Source organism: Macadamia integrifolia, chromosome 5, assembly GCF_013358625.1.
Source record: "Macadamia integrifolia cultivar HAES 741 chromosome 5, SCU_Mint_v3, whole genome shotgun sequence".
Classification (NCBI taxonomy): domain Eukaryota; kingdom Viridiplantae; phylum Streptophyta; class Magnoliopsida; order Proteales; family Proteaceae; genus Macadamia; species Macadamia integrifolia.
The window spans coordinates 2,359,847-2,385,560 of record NC_056561.1 but is presented as its reverse complement, the minus strand read 5'-3'; the positions used below and the strand labels follow the sequence as shown (position 1 = coordinate 2,385,560).

At 42.7% G+C, this 25,714-nt stretch overlaps 1 protein-coding gene and 1 pseudogene across 1 annotated transcript; both read right to left on the bottom strand.

Annotated features, from left to right (window-relative positions):
• Positions 1-323: 323 nt before the first annotated feature.
• LOC122079736 lies at positions 324-1,708 on the bottom strand (annotated as a pseudogene).
• A 6,100-nt stretch (positions 1,709-7,808) lies between these two features.
• Positions 7,809-10,892, bottom strand: LOC122078287 (probable leucine-rich repeat receptor-like protein kinase At1g68400). Its single transcript, XM_042644213.1, has 4 exons — positions 10,712-10,892; positions 9,576-10,498; positions 8,970-9,362; positions 7,809-8,715 (listed from the first exon to the last, which is right to left on the bottom strand). Exons 2-4 carry the CDS (start codon positions 10,414-10,416, stop codon positions 8,141-8,143), a joined length of 1,809 nt encoding a protein of 602 aa, XP_042500147.1. The 5' UTR covers positions 10,417-10,498; positions 10,712-10,892; the 3' UTR covers positions 7,809-8,140.
• Positions 10,893-25,714: the final 14,822 nt, after the last annotated feature.

Genomic DNA, 25,714 nt, shown 5'->3' with positions numbered 1-25,714 from the left:
TCAGAATCACAGAGTCACTCCCCTCAAGGACTCTACGCCTGAACCGGACTCTCCACAAACTCCCCTCCTTCTCTCTCCATCAGCAGCCTATAAATACCAAGGTAAGCCTCCATCTTGGGGATCGATCAATCACTCCTTTTACTGTAAAAGCTCTCTTGAGCATTTGCTATGGAAAGATCTAACTTTGGCATCGGAGAGTCTCTCGTCGGGTCAGCCCGACTTTGTCATCTCTTCTGTGCAGGTCGGCCAAAGCATCAGGAACTGCAGAGAAGATCATCCTCTTCTGTGCAGGTCGGCCAAAGCACCAGGAACTGCAGGGAAGATCATCCAGTCAATTTTTGCCACATCACTAAGTACTCATAGATTAAAGCTGCAATTGCTGCCTCGATGAAAGGCCCAACCCAATAGATCCAATGGTTCTTCCACCTCCACCCAACCAGAGACGGCCCAAAAGCTCGAGCTGGGTTCATGGATGCACCGTCGAAAGGCCCTCCGGCGAGGATATTCGCACCCACGATTAGCCCAATAGCCAGTGGTACGATCGTCTCCAGGCTACCTCTCTTTGGATCGATAGCAGTTGCATATACTGTGTAGACCAGCCCAAATGTCATCACTGTCTCCAGCAAAACTGCATTCCCTTCTCCAACACCGTGCGACAACGAAAACCAACCGGCCTCTACAACAAATTAAAACCCACCGCCCACCACCCATGCACCACCCACCACCATTAGTTAGTTTTACTTAATTAGTTGGTTAAACTCGATCCAGCTGTACGTGCATGCAGATATATATATATAACTTTGAATTACGTACGTACCATGCCATTTGTGCAGAGCCTGAGCAAAAGAGATGCCACAACAGAACCCAAGAGCTGAGGTATCCAGTAAAAGCAGGCTCGTACGAAGGTAATCCAACCACCCACGAGTGCACCGAAAGTAACAGGTGGGTTAACATGTCCCCCGGATATGTTGAATCCAACTGCTACGCCCACAAATAAAGCCAACGCATGGGCCAACGCCACCGCCACCTGCCCCGACGCCGTTATCGTTCGCTCCTTATAAATCTTACTTCACCCAAAAAAAAAAACAAAAATCACAGAAACTCAAATCCCGTTAGAGGTTACAAGTTATTTTGATGCATTCATGTATGGATAGAGAGGACAAGAGAGAGAGACGCACACAGACAGACCAAGAGCGAGGACTGAGCCTTCCCCAGCAAAGACAAAGATGAGGGTGGAGAAGAACTCGGAGATGATGGCTCTGATGGAATCAGGGTTGGTGGCCTCATCCGACCACCCAAATGTAATTCTGCCCGCAGGCATGTCTCCCGCCTACTGGTCCCGATCCCTCTCTCTGCCTAGCTCTGTTGCTACGTACTATTCCTTCAAAGTGCCATTAATTTTTCACTTCTTTTCTTCAATTCCTGCTCTCTTCCAAAAGGAGAGGTTTTTGAGGAACAGAGGTGACCAAGAAGAGGTGGAGAGTCGTGGTTTATCACAGAAAAGATTAGTTGGATTTATATAGACATGTGGGAGGTAGGGGTGTAACTGTGATGGCACGTAGTGAAATAGTGTAAGCTGCTGATCAATCCCCAACACGTTCTTCTTTGCTACTCCAAATCATCCGTACCTCCTTATCTCCTGCTCCTTATCCCCTACCGTTTCCCAGAGATTTCCTTCCCAGTTTCCCCCCTCAACCCACAATGGAAACAAAAGTGGAAAAACTATATTAATTGTATAATGTAAATTCCAATAGAAAAGGATTAATTTAAATCATTAAAAAAAAATTAGTTATTTCGATTGGATTTTTTTATAAGGTGATTTACATTAACTTTCCTGTCGTTTGCCCGAATTACATAATCCCTTATAAAAATAAAAAAATTATATTTAAACTCACCTAAACTAACATGGTAGGAAAAATATTAGTTTTTTTTTAAATAAAAAAGACGATTTTACCCTCTCAATAGACCTAATGAAACCCAAAAAATATGAATATTTAAGATTCAGTAAATCGCCCTCAAAGGAATAATACATATAAGAAGGAAGAAAGAAAGAAGAACAAATAATAAAAAAAAGAGAAATTAACAGGTGGAGCGTTAAAAGAAGGAACTAGCAGAGAAGGGAAAGAACTCATTCTTCTTCAAAGAATCATAGATTCCATTCTCGCTTCTCTGCTACTGATTTCCTCTCATTTCTTGCAGTCGTCGTGGATTTGAGAATCTATGGTGTTAATTGGTTTTTCTTCACATTTTATCTTGTATCCGTAGCTGGGTTTTGCGCCTCATTGCAGGAAGCTTTAGTGCAAAGCCGTCGTCTTCGTCGAGTTCAGGGCAAATCAACTCTAATTCAGTTTGTCAGAATCAAAATGGCGTAGCTGTAGCCCTAACCCTAGCCGTAGTGTGAAAGATAAAAAAAAAAGGGGAAAATCCTTCACCCTTCAACCTAGATAGTAAAAGGGGCAGGGACTAGTGTAGGGATTTCGAATCTGAAGAAGGAACATCTGAATCAATCGAAATGGGGGAGGAGGAGGAGGAGGACCCTTACAGTAAGTGGGTTGAGGGTTGTGGGTACTCATCTTCTCAAGAACAATTATCGCGACCTTCCTGGTAACTTGTCATACTACAAGTGCTACAACCCCAAATCTTGTTACAGAGGAGAAATGGCAAATCTCCAGTCGTTGTTGCCGTTTCCGTCGCCGTCGCAGGCGCCTAGAATGGATTCTTCCGATAGAAAGGGGGGACACTCAGTCCATCTTCTACTTTTATTCTAATCTTCCATCCTAAACGTTTCAACTACTCATTATATTCTCTTCTAGATTCTTCCTCTGCCCTGTCTACCATCTTGAACCAATTTTTTTTAGGTGAAACAAATTTCTCCCATTGCAAGAGAAAAAAACTGATGTCTCGGTTCTTGCATAGCACCCCCCAAACAAAACATTTTGGAGAGGCAAATGCTACCTCAGTGAATAAAGTTAGAATGGAACTGAAGTTACAGCAAAACCTAATCCCCAAATTTTTAGGATTGGAGTGTAAATCAGTTTGCAAAGTTCATAGCATAGGACTCGAGTATGAAATTTTACCTTGCAGAAATTTTTTTAAGCAAAAAGAATGATGCATACAGTCGATTAAAGATGACCTACCGTCGCAAGTTTCAGATAGGTACTGAAGAAGAAGAAGGAGAAGGAGAAGGGTAATTATGTCTTTTTATATTCTAAAATTAACGTTAGTCTAAGAGTGCTAGGTTGGGTGCGTTTTTGATTTTCAAGGTGGATTATGTAATTTTGACAAACAACGAGGAGGTTGATATAAAAAATCCTTTTTTTTTTAATATTCCAAAACCTAATGAATCATGAGTTTTCCCCAATAGTTTCCTTTTTCTCTTCCCTATATGCTCCATATGAGCTTGAAAATTCAAACTCAATGAGTTTTACATGATTTAAGAAAAACATTGTATGAATAAAAGCCCGAACTGAGTTTGACATGATATAATCTTTCCTTTAATTAGACTAGTCCTCATGACTTCTGATCAAGTTTCATATTTTTTAACCTACTCAAATGACTTGTTCAAGGGCTCATTTGATAACGTTTCTGTGTCAAAAAATGATAGAAACATTAATTTTTGTTTCTGAAAATAGAAACGAAATTTAAGGTGTTTGATAAATCTTATTCTAGAAACGTTTCTGTGTCAATAAAAAAAAAAAAAAAAAAAAAAAATGCATCCTTCATCCATCATCTTCTCTGCTCTTCTGATCCTCACTCTCTGCAAATCTAGTTCAAGCATTCAAAAAAGGCATCCTTCATCTTCTCAAATGTAACAGGTGAACCAAACAAAGAAAAACCCATGACTAGGGCTTAGACAGAGCAACATTCAATATTGAAACTCAAAACTGGAAGGATCCATCTATTCTACATCATTGCACTTCAAATAGCCAAAGATCGACTCAACAAAGAGCCAAAAAATGGTTTCCATACTCGAATTCATTTTGAGAAAATTAATCTTGAAAAATACTACCTAAAAAATACCAAAACCATATCTAGAAGCGATGAAATGAAACCCTAGTAAAACCTCTCCAAGTCCTCTGTTCTCCTCATCTTCTCTTCCTCTCTCGTGTTGCAGACAGAAATCGAGTCGTTTGAGGTTGAGATTCACAGTGTCTGTGCACACCCTGAAGTCTTCCTCGGCTTGTGGCGAAAGAGTACCTTCTCCAATGGCTTCAGTTCTCTTTCAGGAGATGCAGTAGGACCTGGTTGCTGCCGACCACTCCCCATCCACTACCTTCGCCTAAACAGCCTACCATGATACTTTCCCCAAGTTCCATGGGTTTCTTCCTCCCCTCTGTCTCTGCATACGCTGAGGATTCCATCCCTCTTATCGTCTGCAAACCTCCACCTTCAAAGGCCCCCTACTCTATGCACCACCATCGTGTTGCTACTGTCCTCTTTCGAAATAAGAAGGACGATTTTTTATCGAGGGATGGGTCTTTTGTTGAGTGGAAATTGTTTCCGGAAATGACGAAACGTGTTAAACTTGTTTGGTCAAAAGCGGTTCTTGAACCATAAATCAAAATAAATTTCTATTTCTATTCTTAAAAATAGGTGAAACGAAATAGATTTATCAAACGCTTTTGTTCCTGTTTCTCTGTTTCTTGAAACAGAAAAATCACAGAAACAGCTGAAACGCACCGTTATCAAACGGGCCCAAGTCTACAAAAAAAAAAAAAAAAAATGACTTGTCCAAGTCAAAACCTGATTTTCTAACTATAATATAAACATTAATTGTCATATAAACCATTTGATTTTTTCAATCAATTCACTTCTTTCCATGTGGCAAATTTGAAGAATGGGAGTACTTTCATAAAATAGAGGTTTTAGACTTGGGCTGACCGCTTGAGTGACTAAAAATACATGAAACCGTATCATTGGGTTATAAACATCTTATGTTTATCTCATTAGTCTAGTTTCAGTCCAGAATAGTAGAAAGTCAATAATTAGTAAAAGGTTTCACTATGATGATATCTCTGATGTTACTTGTGTAAATTTCGTAACTTTAAACTTGAAGGATCAGGTACTTTTGCAAACAATGCATACTGAAGAGAGCTCTTTACAAACCCTCTCATTTGTGTCATTGGGTTATAAATAACCTTAAGGAGAGATACTTTCCTGTTTTTTTCCTTGATCAATAAGGGTGAGAGTATAATAATGACTCAAAGGTCCAATCAAATGGTCTAAGTAATGTGGCCTTGATGGCAAGGATGGACTAGTACTAGCTTGAGGCTCTTGTCATAATCTGGGCCTGAGTGAGAGTTAGGTCGTTTTTATAACATCTTCCACTCAATATCTTGGGAAAGAGATCCGTACTGGTCATGTGCCTTTACATCTAAGACATTGGGGGTGGCAAAGACCATCCAGCCCCCTAGTTGGATATCTATGTGCCCCCCTTAGTTGGTCTCCATGCTTTTGCAGTGGTCATGCGATCAAGTAGTCATCCTCAACTCCATTGTTTTATAGTTCATTTATAGGCCATAATTCGTGATTTCTTCGAATTTGATTAAAAAAAGCGAAACATTCGGACGAACAGACTTATAACCGAATAATTCGTAAATCGCCAACTGAATAGAGAGGTTCTCAGATCTATGGTGAGGTTCTCTTATTTTCAATGCTGCAACAAAAATCTTCAAGCTTTTCTCTTCTCTTAAGAATTTTCGAAAATTTCCGATTCTTAAGAGTTAACACTCCAATCTGATCTTTGTTCCTCACAAATCTTTAAAGTCATGGAGGTAGTTTAGCTCAAGATCGTTCTTTCACTTCTTTCCGCTGCTTTTCTGATCATCTCTTCGATTCAAGCCAAGGCAGTTCGCTATTGTGGAGAGTTTCTCTTGTTGTCAAGATGTTTTCTTTTTTTCTTTTTATTTAAATTCAAAAATGGATTTCTATGCAGTTTTGATTTCTCAGCCATATATCAGAATTTGAGCCTTGGAAATCGTTTTTGTGTTAAATTATTGGTATCTGTTTGAATTTTGAAGTGATAATACTTTTTCTTCCTTCAGTTGGTAATGTTCTGCTCATCAGCGATTTGGTGAAGACACCAGCGGGGATCTTACTCTGCATGAACACTGGTGAAATCATTTCTCAGCCTCTTTGCTTGGAAAGATTGTCTTTTCTGTTTGACCGAATCGATGATTTTTGTGTAGTTTTTGTGGAAAGATTGCTTCTTCTCTTAATACTTAAAATCGATGAATTTATTTAATAATAGTTGGTGGTGGAGTGAATTCGTTGCTGATTCATGCTAGGGCTTGTTAATTGAGTGCAGAACTGCAGATAGGAAAAGTAACTATGCCATTAAGGTGTTTGGAGTTGAGATGTCTCCTGGTCCTATGGTGAGAGGCGAGCCTGCTACCTTTAGCATCATTGCATCAACAGGGCTGGGGTCCGATACTGACCATTTTAGGTCCATATTGAAGCCCATCCACTCAAATACATAATTACTCCAATAAGCCATGATACTTGATATAATAAATTATAAAAATGATATCCGAATTTTTTGTCTGACTTTTATTTTTACAAACCAATATTTCTCAAATCTGAATCTAAATTCGATTATTATTTTGCCTACTTTTTGACCGCTTTTTTGACCGAACTCATTAATTAATCGACTGAGTTATTCCGAATAATTCTTCATCCGAATAATTCCCGAATCTGAATTTGCTAACTAGGTTTATAGGAAAGGATTCTCTTAGCAAGTTGGATGGATGAACACACCAAGAAGATGCATTGGAATAATTTCATATATAGAAAAACAAAATGGTCATTTCATAAGGTGGAAAAAAAATTAAAGAATAATAACAGTGTAGCCTCCCCTGACACCTTGGAGAGCTTTTTTTCTTTATGTATTAACTGTTTGGCTAAACTCATCAAAGTTTTCGTTCGTGGTACGAATATCGATACGGATTAGCCCTATAGTTTCTATAAAGCTGATTTAAAAGAAAAAAAAAGCCTACGTGTCAATACCAATTACTTAAATCCATGGAACTCAATCAAACTCTTTAGTTTTGATCACCCAAAGAAATTAAAATCACTTAAACTATAGAATTCTATGTTACACTCAATCAAACTCTTAGTTTTGATCACTGAAAAAAAATAAAAAATATAGTAAATAGAATTCTATGTTACACTTTTTTTTTTTTAATCCACCCATCTCTTATCCCTTGAAAAGTTAAACATCTGTCTCTCTCTCTGATATATTTCTCCTAATTTGGTAGGATTCTAAATAAAGGAAGGGATCCATCAATCCCTTGGTATCGGAGCAGCTATTTCCACCTACTTAGCCAGTTCTAGGCCAAACATTATGTTTCATTTCATGGAAACCTCTTGTAAATGGAATCTAATCCGGACCTAGCAGAACAAAATTTTGAAATAGCTGTTCCCCCTCAACAACTCTGAATCATAGATTTGTTGTATCAAAGAATTGAACTTCGATTCAATTTCCCAACGAAGGTTTGGATTATTAAATATGCAATCATAAGGCAAAGAAAATAATTTTCAGCTACGTTTGCAAAGAATTTGCAACTCTCAACGTTTTTTTCAACTTTGTGATTAGTCTGTTACGCTCACGATGAAGGCTGAAGCTCACAGAATTTGTGAGTTCAGGAGATTCTCACTATTTAAGATTGTCAACATATGCCTCTCATATAAGTGAATTCTGGAATAGTCAAGCCAAGGTCTTTTGCTACCCAACCATTGGAACCCAATTATATAACAATTAATGTTAATAACAAACAAAATGATCGAGTACAGAAATGGAGAGGCTTCAACACTTGATGATCTGAAAGTAGATTACAGAAAGGATGAAATTACAAATGAAGGAAACTTAATGGAGGGTATGTATGTTTTCAGGGTAGTTTTGGTTACAATTGCACGAAGGGGGGGAGCTTCTTGACAATGGTCAATAACTCGTTTTTTCTTCTTTTCCCATGAAATTTGGCCAGTTACCCAGCACCAAGTGGGAGCCAATATTGAATATTGAGTTGAGCCTCAAATCTGTACTCATCAGCATCAAGCAAGAAGAAGCCACTGGAAGTGAAAGATCAAATTATCACTCACTCTACATCTTCTACTTCATTCTCTCAAATTGCTTCTTTTTTCCTCAAATCTCTTCAATTTTTCTCAACACTTCACTCATCCTCGGACGTTTCTCCGGTTCAATAGCTGTACAGTCGAGTGCGATTTCTGTGAGCCTGAACATCTCACAGTGGCCTTCTTCTGTTGCTACTAACTCTATGTCCAATACATCTGTTGACCAGTCATCGTTAACAACCTCCCTTGCCCATTCTGCAAGATCATTTGGCACATCATCATTTCCCGGTGAAGATGCCTCTGGTATCCGTCCAGTGATGACCTCTAGAAGTACTATGCCAAAGCAGTAGACATCGGTTTTGTGGGTCAGTTTCTGAGCTTGGGAGAATTCTGGTGTTCGTCCAGCGGCAAGCATCTCAGAGGATTTACGAGATGATAGCAGTGGCAGGAATCCAAAATCAGTGAGCTTAGGATGGTATTTTTGATGTTTGAGATCGATTAGAATGTTTGAGGATTTGAGGTTGGCATGGGGAACCTTGTGAGAAGGCATGGATTGGTGAAGGAAATTCAGGCCCTCAGCTACACCTCTGACAATTGACAATCTTGTACTCCACTTCACTGGAGTTCTTCTTTCCATTCTGTTTCCTATGACAACCAAATATTTGAATTTTTAACAAACTGGTTAGGCCCATATTTTTATATCAATCTATCAGCATCTGATGTTAAAAAATATGCATCATGCTTTGATATTAGAGTGGTCATGTTCCTTGTACCATTGTGAATGAGATTATGATCGATGAACTTCTTTTTTAAGGGTTTCACAAATTTTCTTTACCTAAGCAATGAGAACTTAGTTTTTAATAATTATGAATAATTAGACCAAAGGAAGAAAATTTTACCATGTAAAAGCTCAAACAAGCTGCCATGGTTGACATATTCATAGACAATGAGCTTCTCATCCTTGGAATAGTAGAAAGATATGATCTCCACTAAGTTTTCATGCCTTTTCTTTCCCAGCAACTGCATCTGTTGAACAAAATCCTTGTTACTTATTAACTTATTGATGTCCTCGAGCCTTTTTACTGTTAAAACTGATCCACACTCCAGGGTTGCTTTATATGTACTTCCTAATTTGCCCGTCCCCAATTGTTCTGAAGAAGCTCCCAGAAGATCATCCAGATCAAAGACTGGTCTGTCTTTGTCTATAAAATCCAATTCTACTGTTCTTTCAGGGTCTCTCCTGTTTCTGAAGATTTGCCTTTTCTTTTCCACCCGCTCTATAAAACCTTCTCCTGTCACCAGAAGGAAAATACAGAATTCCAAATCCCACAAGTTAGTGAAATAGTAATAAACTTTTATGAGATATATTAAATAGGGTTCACAGATGCAGCAACTTGTAGTGTGTTTCATGTTCTGCAATTCTTCCAAACTCTCTTTGGAAAAGAAAAAAAATTGAAGTGTTTTTAATCATTCCAAAAAACTTGAACAATGAAGAAAAGACATACCAGAAAAATGCTCCACATTTCTTTTTCTGTTCACTGTCTTACGGTACCACAATATGGTAAGCGAGACCACAGTGAGAAGCGCAACCGCCACAACTGCTATCGAAACTGTAATCCGTACTATGACAACTTTGTCACTCTTCCCCGATGGACTAGAAGGACTTGGGGAAGGAAGCGTTGGACTGACTGGATCAGGAATAATAGGACATGACTGTTTCAACGGGTTCCCACAAAGTTGTGAATTATAGTCAAAGGAACTCAAGGGAAACCTTTGAAGAATGGGGGTTTTAGGTATCAAGCCTTGAAGGAGATTATATGAAACATTGAAGACTGTTAAGTTGGATTGATTAAAAGGTGGGATATTCCCTGTAAGAGTATTCTCTTGCAGCTCTAGCGTAGCTAATAATGGCAAGTTGATTAACTTTGGTGGGATTGAACCTGAGAAGCGGTTATGGGAGAGGATGATGTATTGCAGGTGGTCAAGATTTGTAAAATTGGGAAGAAAGCCAAAGAGTGAATTGTCTCGCAAGCTAAGTCTACTCAAGAAAGTAAGGTTTTGAAGAAACATTGGCGGTAAGGAACCTGTCAACTGGATCCCATCCAGGGAAATTTGGATAACATGCCAATTCGAACAGCTGATTCCTGCCCAATTACTCCAATCGCCATAACACGGCAGACCCGTCCAATTTGAATGCAAATCAATTGTTGAATTAAGAGAATCCCTCAGTTGAAACAGAGCATTTCTTTCATCTAGGTAGGACCCATCCGCACCAAATGAAATGGAGCTTACCAGTTGAAACACAACCACCATGAAACAGAGGGTGAATTTCTGAGCACTGCTCATGTTGCAGAGTCTCTGACCGGATTAAACCAGACATGGGTCATTGATTCTTGCCAAATTCAGGATGCTCTCACTCATATTCTGGCTTTAAATAGGAGAAAAAAGAAAAAAAAAAAAATGTTAGTGTCACAAGTTTCAAGATAACTTTAGTGTACAAGGGCATAGCTCTTCCCTATCAAAAGTTCGGATGGGATGGACAGGCAAAGATTAAATTTTAACTGTTTAGATGTGTTTAGAGGGCTATTATTTCTCATTGCTTGAGTTGTTGACAAAGTAAAAAATTTGGATCTTTCATTACCTTTTCTAGTCATTTTGTGAATTTGTGCAAAGCTGGAGATTTGTTAGGGGGATTGTAGTTGCAGTGTTGCGCTGTCTGAGACGTCTCTGCTATACTGCTTTCAGATCTTCAAGGAAGTGAATTCTCTGCAGCGCCAGTCAACGCTTCTGTTTCCGTTTGGAAGAAACCACCAACAGATTGAAGCAACGAAGGTTTCCAACTTCTGAACCAATTGAAGCCAGAGTCCCAGACGTCATTTGGTTAATTGACTTTCCACAATTCATTGACCTTCGCCCGTCATTGATCAGAGGGCAATCATAAGTTCAACCACCAGATGGCCAATAGAATCCAATCAAGCGAATGATGATCAACAATGATGATGATGATGATGATTATTATTATTATTATTATTATTACTATTACTATAAAATAGGTGGAATAATATTGTTACAAGGATTCATAGTTTTTCTGAACATCACAAGACACCTATTATGCCACGTGGAGAGATAATGTGGCTATTCCAACCATTGAATAGAGAACATGGTTTGGATTAGTCAATTTGTCAAATTTCTGCGTCTAATTCAATCAGATATCCCCCTATTCTATTAACATGCATCTCTTGCATGCTTATATAATCTCTTTAACTTTGAGCAGATACACACACATTAGATAGGAAAAATCATGAAGATGGATGGCTCAAATCCATCTTGTGACTTATGAAAACATCATAAATCCCTTGTAAGACCTATATCTACCTTATATTGACATTCAACGTTATAGAATACTAGAAAATATCACATTCTATATGAAAAATATAATCTTATAATAATGAGTCAATAGCTGTTATATTTATAAATAAAAATTAATGATGAGTTAAAACAAGACTTAGATGATTTTTTTTTTTTTTTGGGTAATCACTTAGATGAGTTAAATATATATATTTTGTAGGTAATCCACTCAAGCTTCCTAAAAAAAACTTCATGACTCCACCATCATCATCTATTCATATATTGATAAATATCGAGTGCCAGATTCATCATTTCATTAAAAAAATGAACAGAATCATGCTTCCAGAATTGTTTGGTTTCAAGTATTTGGACAATAGAAGAAACAAGAGGATATTTAGATTTAATAATAATAAATAAATAAACCCATATAGCTAGGGTGGGAATATGGTTGAGATGGTCACTAAATTTAAAATGTCTCTGACCACAGCACGGCCAAGGAGTGTTTGAACTACTCATGCCGTACTGCCACCTCGGCCCCTCATCAGGCCGAGCTACCACCTCGACCTCTACTCATGTCATACTGCCACCTTGGCCCCTCATTAGGCCGAGCTGCCACCTCAACCCCTCATTAGGCCGAGCTACCACCTCAATCCCTCATCAAGCTGAGCTACCACCTTGGCATCTCATCATGCCGTACTGCCACCTTGGCCTGGCATCATCAGGCAGGGCTCCCATAAACGTGCCCTCATCCACTCCTATATTCAAGGAACGTAATCTCTGATCACAAGAGTATGACTCTATCTACTACGCGTCATTAGAGGCATCCACCCCTCTCACAACCCACACATCTGAGATAAGAGAAGAATATTCCTAAAAGATGCCCAAGAATCTAAAATATTCTTGGAATCAGAGAGCCATCCTCCTTAAGGACTCCACGCCCAGTAGGTCTCTCCACGGACGTTCCCCCTTTCTCTACTCCATCAGCAGCCTATAAATTCCAAGGCAAGCCTCCATTATGGAGATGGATCACTTCTTTTGACTGAAAACTCTCTTGAGTATCTATTGTGGAAAGATCTGACTTAGGCATCGGAGAGTCCCTCATCGGATCATTCTGCCTCTCCCTGTCTTCTCTTCTATGCAGATCAGCTGGAGTATTGGGAGCTTCAAGGAAGATCATCCAGTCAATTTTTACCGCATCAAATTGGTGTCGTCCGTAGAAAACTGCTACAAAAAGCTATCTTGAACCAACGCAGGATCAAATCTGTGCCATTCGTAGATCTTTTTGTGATTTTCCACTTGAACATCCCCACCCACCTCCAATGGCAGAACAGGAGAATGTCCCCACAGAGAACCCAGAACCCTACAAGCCCAGCCTAACATGGATGTCACCCCAGGAAAGGGAGGTCAACATGAGCAAAACCCTCAGTAATCTTGCCAAGGCTCGTCATCCTGAGTGACTCACCCAAAAATGGAAGAACAGATGCAAAGCCTGTAACTGAAGGTTTTGGCAACCAACACTCTAGTGTGGGACTTCATACCCCAATTCGGCTCGGCACTCCCTGTGCCTCGCATTGGCTCAACTCAGCTGTCCAGGCCAGCTCCGGATAGGCGACCCTGAGACGAATCACTTGACAACAATGTCACCCTCAATCAACGGCCAGGAGGGGATCTGTCAGAATGTCACGTATGGTTCACTCGATGCCGCCCCGATCTCCCATTGAGAGGCGCCAACAAGGGCCTCTTTCTGCCCAGAACGGAGGGGCTCGTCGTTCCGTTTGTAACCGGAGTCCTGAGACACGTAATACCTATAGATCCCCACCAAGGGTAGGGGCGCCAGTGCTTGCCCTAAAGGCCAGCTAGAGGCATGCGTCCGCACGGAGAGGAAGGAGAGAACTCTTCACAGAGGCCGACCAGAGGTGCACGACAGTGAGGTCAGGATCCACTTGACAGGCACCAAGACCGAGGAAGAAGCCCCAGAAGAGCTAAAAGGGAACACCGCTCCTCTAATCATCAAGCCAGGGAAATAAGGGACGACCTGGAAAGCCGCATCTAGCGTCCCACTGAGAGGGTAGAAGAAATGCAGAGGCAAATGCACCCGGCTGACATAACAGTGACTCTGACCCATAATGCACTATCCGATGAGCAGCTACCCCCAAATTTTGTGGTACCTGTCTTTAACACATATGATGGCACCACGGACCCCTACGATCATCTCCTGTACTACAGTTCAGCCATGACAGTCCATGGGAGGTTAAATGTAATTCTCTACCGAGCCTTCATAGCCTCATTGAAAGGGGCCGCTCTGGTATGGATGTTGAACTTGTGGCCTCGGTCCATCCATAGCTATGAAGAACTGACAAAAGCATTCATCACATGTTTCCAAGCTAGTATGAAGCAGAAACAAACAACACAAAACATGATGAACATGAGGTAGGGAGCGAGAGAGACTATAAGGGAGTTCCTTACCCGATTCACTAAGGCGATGCTGGAGGTAAAAAACCTACCAGAAGGAGTGGCATATGGCATATTATGTAATGGAGTAATGCTCCTTGATCTGGTCCAATTTCTTGCTCTCGACTTGCTAGAGACAATGCCCGAGCTGTTAAGAAGGTGCACTCAATATACTAACATGGAAGAAGTCATAGCTGCCAAGGGGATAGCTGATAGGGGTGAGCAATCAGAGAAGGAGAAGAGGAGACCCTTGAGGCCTAGGGACTACTCTCATGAGCCGAAGAAGAACAGAACATATCAGCCGCTTAATACAATTGAACCCGAGCGATATGAGCTTGACCATTCGCGAACAAACTTGCTCTTAAAGATCCAAGACCAGAAGTTTTTTCGTTGGCCCAGGCCAATGATGACTAAAACAGAGGAGTGGAACCCCAATCGGTACTGTCGATATCACCGAGACCATGGGTATGACACTGAAGACTGTAAGTCTCTGAAAAGGAAATTGATGAGCTCATCAGGGCAGGGTACCTTAACAAGTATTTGAAGTAGAAGTATGGTGAAAACTGACCCGAGCCGAGGAGATATAAGGTCGGGTCGAGCCAAGATAGGACTGAGCCACCCAAGGAGCCAGCCATGGACCGAGCTGACACGTATGATAACCAGCCTATGGATCCAGCCATCCTGACAATCATGGGTGGACCCACCACAAAATTAGTCAAAAAGGCCAAAGCTCACGCACGGTTTGTATGCGTCATGGAACAGTCCGTCAAGACCCTCAAGCCGGATTTACCCATTACATTCTCTGACAAGGACCTGGAAGAGCTTAATTGGCCTCACAACGATGTCGTTGTGGTTCAATTAGTGGTGGCCAACCACCCCTTCCACAGGGTCCTTGTGGACACAGGAGCCTCCGTCGACCTCATGTCCTACGAAGCTTTCATGAAACTGGGGCTTGGCATCGGAGCCTTAAAGCCGACCCCAGGACCCTTGTATGGATTTTCGGGCACACCAGCGTAGCTAGGAGTAGTTGACCTTCCAGTAACCATCAGTCAAGGAGCTCAAACGGCCACTACCATGGTTTCTTTTATGGTCTTTAAGATAGCCTCACCCTACAATGCAATCCTTGGCCGACCTGGTCTCAATGGCCTTGGAGTGATTGTGTCCACCAAGCATATGAATGTCAAGTTCTCCACCAGCAATAGAATCGAGGAATGCAAGTCCAACCAAAAAGAATCTCGGGAGTGCTATGTCAACTTCATAAAGTCTATCAAGAAGTAATGCTCTGGCCTAGCATGTATGGTAGAAATCGTCGATTGCCACAACGAAAGCCTCCTGAATTGAGCCGAGCTAGTGGAGCAGCTGCTCACTTTCCCAATTACTAAGGCTGAGCCATCAAAGACTGTTCAGCTTGAAGCATTGCTGAGCTCCCAACACTACAATGAAATTCTAAACTTCCTCGGTGAAAACTCTGATATTTGTGCGTGGAAGGCTTCTGATATATCAGGCATCTCAAAGGTCATAGTTGAGCACAATCTGGATGTTAACCTTAGCTTCAAGCCTATCCAGTAGAAGCGTAGGAACTTTATGATTGAGTGGAACACCATCATCAATGAGGAGGTTGATAAACTTCTAGCTGCAGGGTTTGTGAGGGAAGTAAAATACCCAACCTAGCTAGCCAATGTAGTCATGGTACCGAAGTCCAATGGGAGCTAGAGGATTTGCATAGACTACACTGACTTGAACAAAGCCTGTCCCAAGGACTACTATCCCTTGCCTAGGATCGACTCCCTTATAAACTCGATTGCAGGCCACGAGATGCTGACCTTCATGGATGCATACTCCAGTTATAACCAGATAAAGATAAAGGTGGAAGATGAGGAGAAGACCACATTCCTCACCACTCAGGGCAACTACTGCTACACTGCAATGCCCTTTGGCCTCAAGAATGCAGGAGCCACGTACCAGAGGATGGTGAATACAATGTTTCAAAGCCAGATCGAAAGAAACATATAAGTTTACGTCGATGACATACTAGTCAAGAGTACAAAAGGCTATTCATGTGCTAGATCTAAAGGAAGCCTTGGATGTCCTACGGCAGAACCATATGAGGCTAAATCCTACCAAGTGTGCATTTGGAGTGACCTCTGGGAAGTTCCTAGGCTTCCTAGTTTCACAAAGGGGAATAGAGGCAAACCCCTCCAAAATTGAGGCCATTCAAGAAATACGCCCGTCAAGAAACATTTGCAAAGTTCAGAAGCTAATAGGGTGCTTGGCTGCACTGAACAGGTTCCTGTCACGAGCCAGAGACAAGTGTCTTCCCTTCTTCAAGCTACTGAAAGGAGGAAAAGGACACCATCAATTTTGCTAGACAGAGGAATGCAAAGCAGCTTTTGAAGAAATCAAAGCCTACCTGACCAAGCCTCCTCTGCTGAGCCGACCAGAGCCAGGAGAGGTGCTATAGCTCTATCTTACCACATCCTTGGTAGCAGTTAGTGCAGTTCTCATAAGAAAAGAGGGAAAGACCCAGAACCCTGTCTGCTACGTGAGTCATGTACTCCTCAACGCAGAAACACGGTACCCGAGAATTGAGAAGTTTACATTAACATTGGTCACGACTGCCAGGAAGTTAAGGCCTTACTTCCAAGCACACACCATAGTTGTACTGACGGACTAGCCACTGAGGAAGTCACTTCACAGCCCTAGCATAGCAAGACGGATGGTGAGCTGGGCTGTCGAGCTAAGTGAACAGAATATCGAATTCTGCCCAAGAAGTGCAATCAAGGGCTAGGCACTAGCAGATTTTTTAGTAGAATGCACATAGACAGAAGAGACAACGACAGAGGTCAAACCGAACCAAAGGTGGAAGCTCTTTATTGATGGATCCAGCACCACAACGAGGAGCGGCGCAAGACTTATACTGCAGACCCCATAGGAATTTACGATACAGTACGCCCTCAGATTTGCATTCCCCATAACAAACAATGAAGCAGAATATGAAGCTTTGATAGCGGGAATCAAACTGGCAAAGGTTGTAATGGCAGATGACCTAGTAGCACATAGTGACTCACAACTGATTGTGAACCAGGTTAATGGGCAATATGAGGTCAAAGAAGAGAGAATGGTCAAATATCTGAAAGAAACTCGTCGTCTGATTACCAGCTTCAGCACATTCGCAATGGTACGAGTTCCACGAGAAGAAAATATAGTGGCAGATGCCCTCTCCAAACTGGCTACAGCAAAACTCAATAACTGCGCAAGCTCGGTATACTTTGAAGTACTGGATAAACCTACCTATAAGCAAGAAATGATGTATAGCAATACGCAGCCATCCGAGCCTAGTTGGATGGACCCCATTATAGACTATTTACGAGACGGACATCTCCTAGGAGATCAGACAGAGGCAAGAGCGGTTAAGAGGAGAGCAACCAACTACACCCTCCAAGGAGGAGTACTGTACAGAAGGGCAATATCTTGGCCCCTGCTGAAGTGCTTACCACCAATCCGAGCTGAAGAGATGCTCTGGGAGGTCCATGAAGGAATTTATGGAGGCCACATGAGAGGAAGGGCACTGGCCTACAAGGTGTTGCGCCAAGGATTCTACTGGCCAAAGATATAGCAAAATGTGATGAAGTTCGTCCGGCGATGCTTTAAGTGTCAAGTACACGCCCTAATACCGCACTCCCTGGCTACAGAACTTAGCTCCATAATCTGTCCGGTCTCATTCGCAATGTGGGGAATGGATATCCTAGGATAGTTCAAAAAAGGCAAGGGCAGTGTCCAGTTCTTGATTGTTGCTATTGACTACTTCACTAAGTGGGTGGAAGCATGTCCCCTAGCGAAGATCACAGAGCAGGCGATAGAAAAGTTTTCGTAAGAGACGACGTCATATACCGCTATAGTGTCCCAAAAGTACTAGTGACAGACAATGGGAGACAATTCAAAAATCAAAAAATCAGGCTCTTCTGCAATAACTTTAACATTGATTCCCAAAACACTGCAGTGAAACACCCATAGTCAAACGGCCAGGCAGAAAAGGCCACATACTTCTTGATGGAATTAAGAAGAGGCTAGACCGGGAGAAGAAGAACTGGGCCCACTAGCTACTCAGTGTACTTTGGGCATATCGTACCTCAGCTCGGACCCCTATAAAGGAAACACCGTTTCGACTGGCATACGGGACTGAAGCCTTAACCCCTGTAGAGGTGACCCAAGCTTCGTTCCGATTGATAGTGTTTGATGCATCACAAAACTAGGCAAAGCTCTAAGCAAACATCGACTTCATAGATGAAGTTCGAGAAGAAGCTCTAGGGCGAAATGAAATCTACAAGAAAAAAGCATGGTAGTATCACAACCGAAAAGTTTGGCCACAAGGATTCATAGTAGGCGACTTGATCGTTAGAAAAGCAGTTGCAGCAAACCCCAGAAGTGAAGGCAAGTTAAATACGAACTGGGAAGGCCCTTACATAGTCTCCGAAGTGGTTCGCCCCCGATACTTACCACTTGTAGACTTAGGGGGTACAGCTATACCAAAAGCATGGAATGTCAAAAATCTCAAAACATTTTACCAATAGATCACATTGAAGTCCTGTATAACCGGGCGTTAGTCTTATAGATTTTATATTCTCAGCACCTTAGTTTTTATATTTCAATTATCCAATTTCATTCATGGAGCTGATTGGACTCCATTTCGAAGCAATGCATTTATTATAAGTGCATGCCACATATCAATAAACGAAGAAGCTTCTCTTAAATATCCATCTCATTAAGACCGAGCCCCAATTCGGCACTACCAAGACTAAACCCAAGTTTGGCACCTCAAGACCTTAACATCTAAGGAATCAAGACTGAGCTTTAGCTCGGCAACACCTAAGACTGCGCCCCAGCTTGGCACTACCAAGGCCAAACCCAGGTTTGGCACCTCAAGACCTTAACATCTAAGGCATCAAGACCGAGCTTCATCTCGGCAATACCTAAGATCGAGCCCCAGCTCGGAACTACCAAGGCCAAACCCAGGTTTGGCGCATCAAGACCTTAACATCTAAGGCATTAAGACCGAGCCTCAACTCGGCAACGTCTAAGACTGAGCCCCAGTTTAGCACCACCAAGGCCAAACCCAAGTTTGGCACTCAAGACCTTAACATCTAAGGCATTAAGACTGAGCTTCAGCTCTGCAACGTCTAAGACCGAGCCCCAGCTTGGCACCACCAAGGCCAAACCTAAGTTTGGCACCTCAAGACCTTAACATCTAAGGCATTAAGACCAAGCTTCAGCTCGGCAATGCCTAAGAACGAGCCCCAGCTCGGCACTACCAAGACCAAACCTAGGTTTGGCACCTCAAGACCTTAATATCTAAGGCATTAAGACCCAAGCTTCAGCTCGGCAACGTCTAAGACCGAGCCCCATCTCAACACTACCAAGACCAAACCCAAGTTTGGCACCTCAAGACCTTAACATCTAAGGCATTAAGACCGAGCTTCAGCTCGGTAATGTATAAGACCGAGCCCCAACTCGGCACTATCAAGACCAAATCCAGGTTTGGCACCTCAAGACCATAACATCTAAGGCATCAAGACTGAGATCAACTCGGCAACATCTAAGACCAACCTTAAGCTCGGCATCACTATAGCCCAAGTCTAGGCATAACACTTCAGAAGATTAAAATCTACAAGATAAATCTAAGATCAACTAGATAATGGAATTACGTTTACAAGGAAATAAAAGAGGCATAATGACTAAAAAGAAAACATTTTTCATTAATAAAATAGGGTAAAAATCCTCAAAATTACACTACTCCCGAAGGAGACATTTACATAAAAAAAATAATAAGGAGAAGAAAGAAAAGGAGGAGAAGATAGCATCAAAATTACAAGGCTTGGGGGGCTAATTCAGGGGGGAGCGAGCTGGTTTATTTGGCTGCTTTTGGGTCGACTTGAGTCACCTCTTCCCCAACCTCAACTTGAATGACGAGCTGCACTGAAGGAGCAGGGGTCGGAGCACGCTACTCATAACCCGATAGGTCATAGTCTGGCATTTTTCCCAGGATGAATTGGATAGCGTTCTCCAAGCTAGCATTGAAGGAGGCAACATTGATGTTGACCAACTACTGCTGACCCACCACAGAGTTTAGCCACCTCTCAGCCACGGTCTCATCACTCACCGTTAGCTTTTCGCTTAACTTAGCAATATGAGCTGCTTACTCCGCCTCTCTCTTCTTGCTGGCATCCTGAACCTCAGCCAGCTCGCTCTGGAGGGCATTCTTCTCCTTGACCAAGTCATTAGTGGTCTTGAGCTGCTTAGCAACTTCACGCTCCAGCTCGCCGGCTCTCTCCTCGTTATCTTTTACCTGTTGCTCATCAAAATGGGCCCTTTTCTTCTCATTCTCCAGCTGACCCACAGTTATCTGGAGACCTTCACGAAGGTGCTTCACTTTATCCTCTGCCTTAGCACGATCGACGGCCATGCTCATAAATCATTGAGCAGCCTCAAACTCAAAAGCAAAACTCTGTAAGGACCCAACGGAATGGTCAATACTCAAAACATCAAGGTGAACATGGAAGAGAGAAAAGATGAGGATACTTACATCACCCATCCGAATGTGTATCTGATCCGTGAATTCAATGTCAGATAGGCAATGTCCCTCTTGGGATAGCTCCGGTGACACCAGACCTAAGCAGTGTTGGGTCCAACACAGTGACGTTCTCCATCAGATCCCCCTATGGATCCACCGGTTGCTTCCCCATCCAAGCCACCTTGGGGGGGTTGTCGTGCTACATGTCATCCACAAGAGAGCACCTCCTATTCTGGCCATCCGGGCCCACAGTGGCTCTTTCTAGTGTACCGATCTGCCCAGGCCCCTTTTCTCCTGGTCCCGCTGACTCTTTGCCCTTGAGCGAATCTGGAGTCCCATGCTAAGCTGAGTACTGGATGGGCGAGGGCATCTCTTTTCTGGGCTTGCCCCCTATGGTGATTAGCAAGGACTTGTTACCCGTGCCAATGGGTGGAACGACCTTCACGCTAAGGCCTGGGCTCAGCATGGCCTTGCCCTTGTCCGCAGTCTTCTTGGCAGCCTACTCAGCCGCCTCCTTCTTCCTTGCCTCCATCACCATCGTGAAAAGGGCCTTGTTATCTACCTTCACGTTCACCACTGCAAAACAAAGAGGAGTCGAGCTGAGTTAGTACAAAGATCGAGCTGACCTGAAGAGATAATCGGACTCAATTAAACCCTCACTAGGGACTTCTCTCAGCTCTCACTCTCGAAGGAAGTCTTCATCCTACAGCATCCGGACGTCCACGGCCTCTCCACCTAAACACATTTGATAGATATGGAGATCGGCCGTGGATAGCTTAGGAACTCGGTTCAGCACCGATAAAGTGGGCCTAACCCAATTGCTCTTTAAGGGGTTCCCCTCCATTGCCAGATAAAAATACCTCTCCTTCCACTTCTTCACTGAGGAGGGCATGTTGATAAACATCCTCAAATCGTTTTAGGGACCATCCCTGCCCCTCTTAATGAAGTACTACCACCCCAAGATGTGCCTCTTCACTAAGAACATCTTGTGGAATACCTCCAACATTATAGTTCGGCATAGCTTCGAGATAAACACCTCAAAGTTGAGAATAGTGCGCCAAGAGTTCGGTGTGAGTTGGCTTAGGGAGAGACAACAGTACTCCAGAACAGAGTTGACCAACTCGGGCACCGGAATCCTAAGAACGCTCTTGAAGGCGATGTTGTAGAGGGCCACCTCATCCCCAAAGGTGTCTCATGTTCATCTTCATCCGGGATGTGCATCACCACGTAATCAGGGATACCATACCAACCCCAGATCAAGTCCAAAACTTTGGGCGTGAGAATGCTCGGGGTGTTGACAATGGTTTTATTTTCTCTGGAGGAAGAAGCAGAGTCTTCTGCCTCAGACTCTGCTGGGCCTGCCTCAGGGACTTCGGTGCCTGATGGACCTATCATCGAAGTGCCCGCTACCACGGCACTGGGGGGCTGAGCTGGGGCAACCGAGCCAGGATCACCCTTGGTTGGGATGGTCATAGGCAAGACCACCTCGACAGACTCAGTACCCAAGCTATTGCCCGAGCCTAAGTTACCACCAAAGCATGAGCTACCGTCAGAGCCTGGACCGCTTGAAGTGTCATCACTGGAGGACAAAGGATCAGGAATGGGACACTCTGGGTGATTTTCCCCAGGCCTCATGGCCATCAAAGGGGTTTGGCTAGGCAAGTCAAGGTCACACACGGACGCCATGTCAGGATCACCGGAACTAACGCTAGGAAACACGGAGGGCTAAGCGGTAGAAGAACGACGAGTCACAACCATGGTACGATCTTACTTATTGGTTGAAGGATGAGCTTGGGAATGATGCATTGGAGAAGACGAGCTGATGAGGATGAGATGGTTGGAGAAGCAGGTTGGTTAAAATCAAGACATCGGGCTGCTCTGAGACTCTGTAGATGACCGCACTGAGGCTAGGAGAAAGCTGAGCTGACTTTATCACTTGAACAAATACAAAGTCTTTTGGGAAGAAATGTGTCCTATTTATAGGTGAAGACGGTGCAAAATGGAAAGCTGGATCTGGCTAAGATCAAAGGTCAACCAAAGCAGCCTCTTCGCCTGCCCGAGGTGAAGTTACGGCGTAGTGACACATGGTAAAATCAGTGCATTGCGCACTGAATAAAAGTCAACAGAATTTAATGCTTTAGTTTTCCGATCCGAATTGCTAGAGCGGGGGGCTAGTGATGAGCGTAAATATGTCCCTGACCACAGCACGGCCAAGGAGTGTTCAAACTACTCATGCCGTATTGCCACCTCGGCCCCTCATCAGGCCGAGCTACCACCTCAACCTCTACTCATGCCATGTTGTCACCTCGGCCCCTCATCAGGCCAAGCTGCTACCTCGGCCTCTGCTCATGTCGTACTGCCACCTCGGCCCCTCATTAGACCGAGCTACCACCTCGGCATCTCCTCAAGCCGTACTGCCACCTCGGCCTCTCCTCTGGCCGAGCTACCACCTATGCCTGGCATCATTAGGCAAGGCTCCCAAAAACGTGCCCTCATCCACTCCTACATTCAAGGAACATAATCCCTGATCACAAGGGCAGGACTCTATCCACTACACGTCATTAGAGGCATCCACCCCTCGGACTTGTAAAGTCCAAACCAAGACGTTCAACATCCGATCTCTATAATAATGGGTTGATTCCAAGAACTATTTTATCTATTTTAGTGAGCATAGACCACATAGTCGTAAAATTTTACAGCTCACTCCATAGGAAAATCCATTGATCATTGCAGCCTACTCCAAAGCTTAGGATCCTCTTTAAAATATGTTTGGGAAATTATCTGATATCACCTCTAAATTTGAAAATAACTTGGAGTAACATCCAAAAATGAAAATAATGTCTACTGCACCCCTAATTTGTAACACTGTTAACTGAAAGTGAAAAATATCCCTTTTACCCTTATACTTAAACTCTAAAAAAAACCCATTTTCTTCCAAAACATTACATGCTCTCTCTCACCCGGTGCTCAACTGCGACCTTAGCTGGGAGAGTATACCATTAACAACAGAAGGTTGCAGCTGCGTTGCGTAGATTTTGGCGACTTTGGCATAGCATGGAGAGAGATAAAACGATTCTACAGTTTCTTACAGACGATGAAAAGGAAAACTCCAACCTAAATCAGAAATCTAAAACACAAGTCAATGAAGCCCTTTGATGAAATTTCCCACTCAAACATTGAACATATGAAGACGGAAAGAAAGCTACAGAGAGAGAGAGGAAATGGAGCTCTCAAATGCAACGCTTTTCAACTTTGGGTATAGAGTATAGTCTTTATTGAAAGTGAAGAGTTTCAAGATGCTAGTTTGTCTTCTGAGATGATTTAATCACTTGGGGAACAGAGTATAGTCTTTCTGTTTAAGCATGCGTGATGCTCCATCCTTGTTAAGCATTGCAACACGCTAACCCATTGCATGTTGATTTATTATGTAATAAGTATGGCTTTCCTTATGTAATTATATGGTGAGATCATCTTATTCCCATATTAGAGGTGTATACCATTAACAACAGAAGGCTACAGCTGCGTTGCGTAGATTTGGCGACTCCAACGAGGTGACTCTGGCATAGCAGTAGCTTGCATCAGTTGTGGTGGATAGCCCCCTAGCAACAAGCCCATCTGAACAAAACCCCAAATTTTCCATGAAATCACATCACTGACACCTTTGAAACTGCCCAAGATCAATACCCCTTCTCATCTATACACAAGTGAGGTAAGAGGAAGAGTAGCTAGCTGAGGAGAAAAAGAGGGAAGGAAATTAAAAAAGGGCCAAAAAAGATTTCAGAGTTATGGCGGCGAAACTCGATACCTCTTTCAAGCTTTCCTTGGTGAATCCAAGGGCTTCTTCTTCCTCTTCAGATTCTAACTCCAACCATCTTCATCATCTTCTTCGGCATGGCCATGGCCATGGTAGTAATCTTATTCATCAACCACTACTACAAAACCAAAGGCAACAACATCAAGTTCTTCATCACCAAAATAAATCAAGAACTTCACCAAAAGCTTGGATTCTTAAGACCCATAAGAGGGATTCCTGTGTACCATAACCTTCCTTCCTTCACTTTTGTCCAGCAACAACAACCACTAGATTCTTTTGCATCTACTATTTTTTTTTTTTTTTTTTGGTAGATCTGCATCTACTGTAACTACAACTTCTTCTTCAACTTCTTTCCAACCCCAAACCCTCATGAGATCAAGATTCTTATCGTTGAGGTTTCCTGCCAAAAGAAGCATGAGAGCTCCTCGAATGTGATGGACCACCACCCTCCATGCTTGTTTTGTTCATGGCGTTGAGCTCCTCCTTCGTTTAGTCTTCGCAGGTGAACGGAGCAGAACAGCGCAGCGGCGACCCAAGGTTAGGGATATTAGAGCAGCGGTTGTCGATTTTGGGAAAGTATTTCCCAAACTCTGCTTTACTAATTTGGGATGAAGGTCATTATAGTAACTTAACATACCCATAAGGATAGATTGGCCATTTAGTGGAAAAATGATTGATGATGTCATCACTTAACGCCTTAAACCTAACAGAATGGGTTTTTTAGATATAATTTTATGAAAGTGAGGGGTCTACTGGACATTATTTTCATTTTTGGGTGTTACTCCAAGTTATTTTCAATTTTAGGGGTGGTGCCAGATAATTTCCCTTAGTTTGAATATGGCGTTTTTATTAGAGACTTACAGTAAGGTGATTGGGACCACATTTGCGCGTTCAAAGCTGCCGGAAGGACACGGAATCCGGCAATATGAAACTCTGGTTGCTAATTAAAGTTAACGGTCATTTCAACAGGTCTGCGTGAACCAGCAAACAGTGTGTGTGTGTTCATGCTTGGGTAAGCTTTTGGGCTAGCTTCCACCAGCTGAAAGGGGTTCCATGCATGTCCAACCAATGGTGTTTGTTTGGAGTTTTCGGAGCCTCTCAGACCAAGAAGCTTTTGGGCGAGCTTCCATCAAGCTTCTTTTTTGTTTCTGGGTGTTTGATTAATTAATTAATAAATTATCACTTTACTAGTGAATTCTTTCATGTCGAGCTAGTTTCATTTTTTATTTTTATTTTTTTTGGTAGGTGGGGTGGGGTGGGGTGGGGTTTAAGAGAATCAATCCTACATTCCTACTCAAGTAACAATGCATGAAATTAATCTTGTTAACCCATTGTGCCTCAATCCATCAATTACAGCTATTTCAGGAAACAGCAGGTGTGAAAGAGGAGGAATAGACAAGATCTGAACAACTGAGAGTTGACTTATATTTTGGTAGTTCTCATTGAAAAAAAAAAAAAAGAAG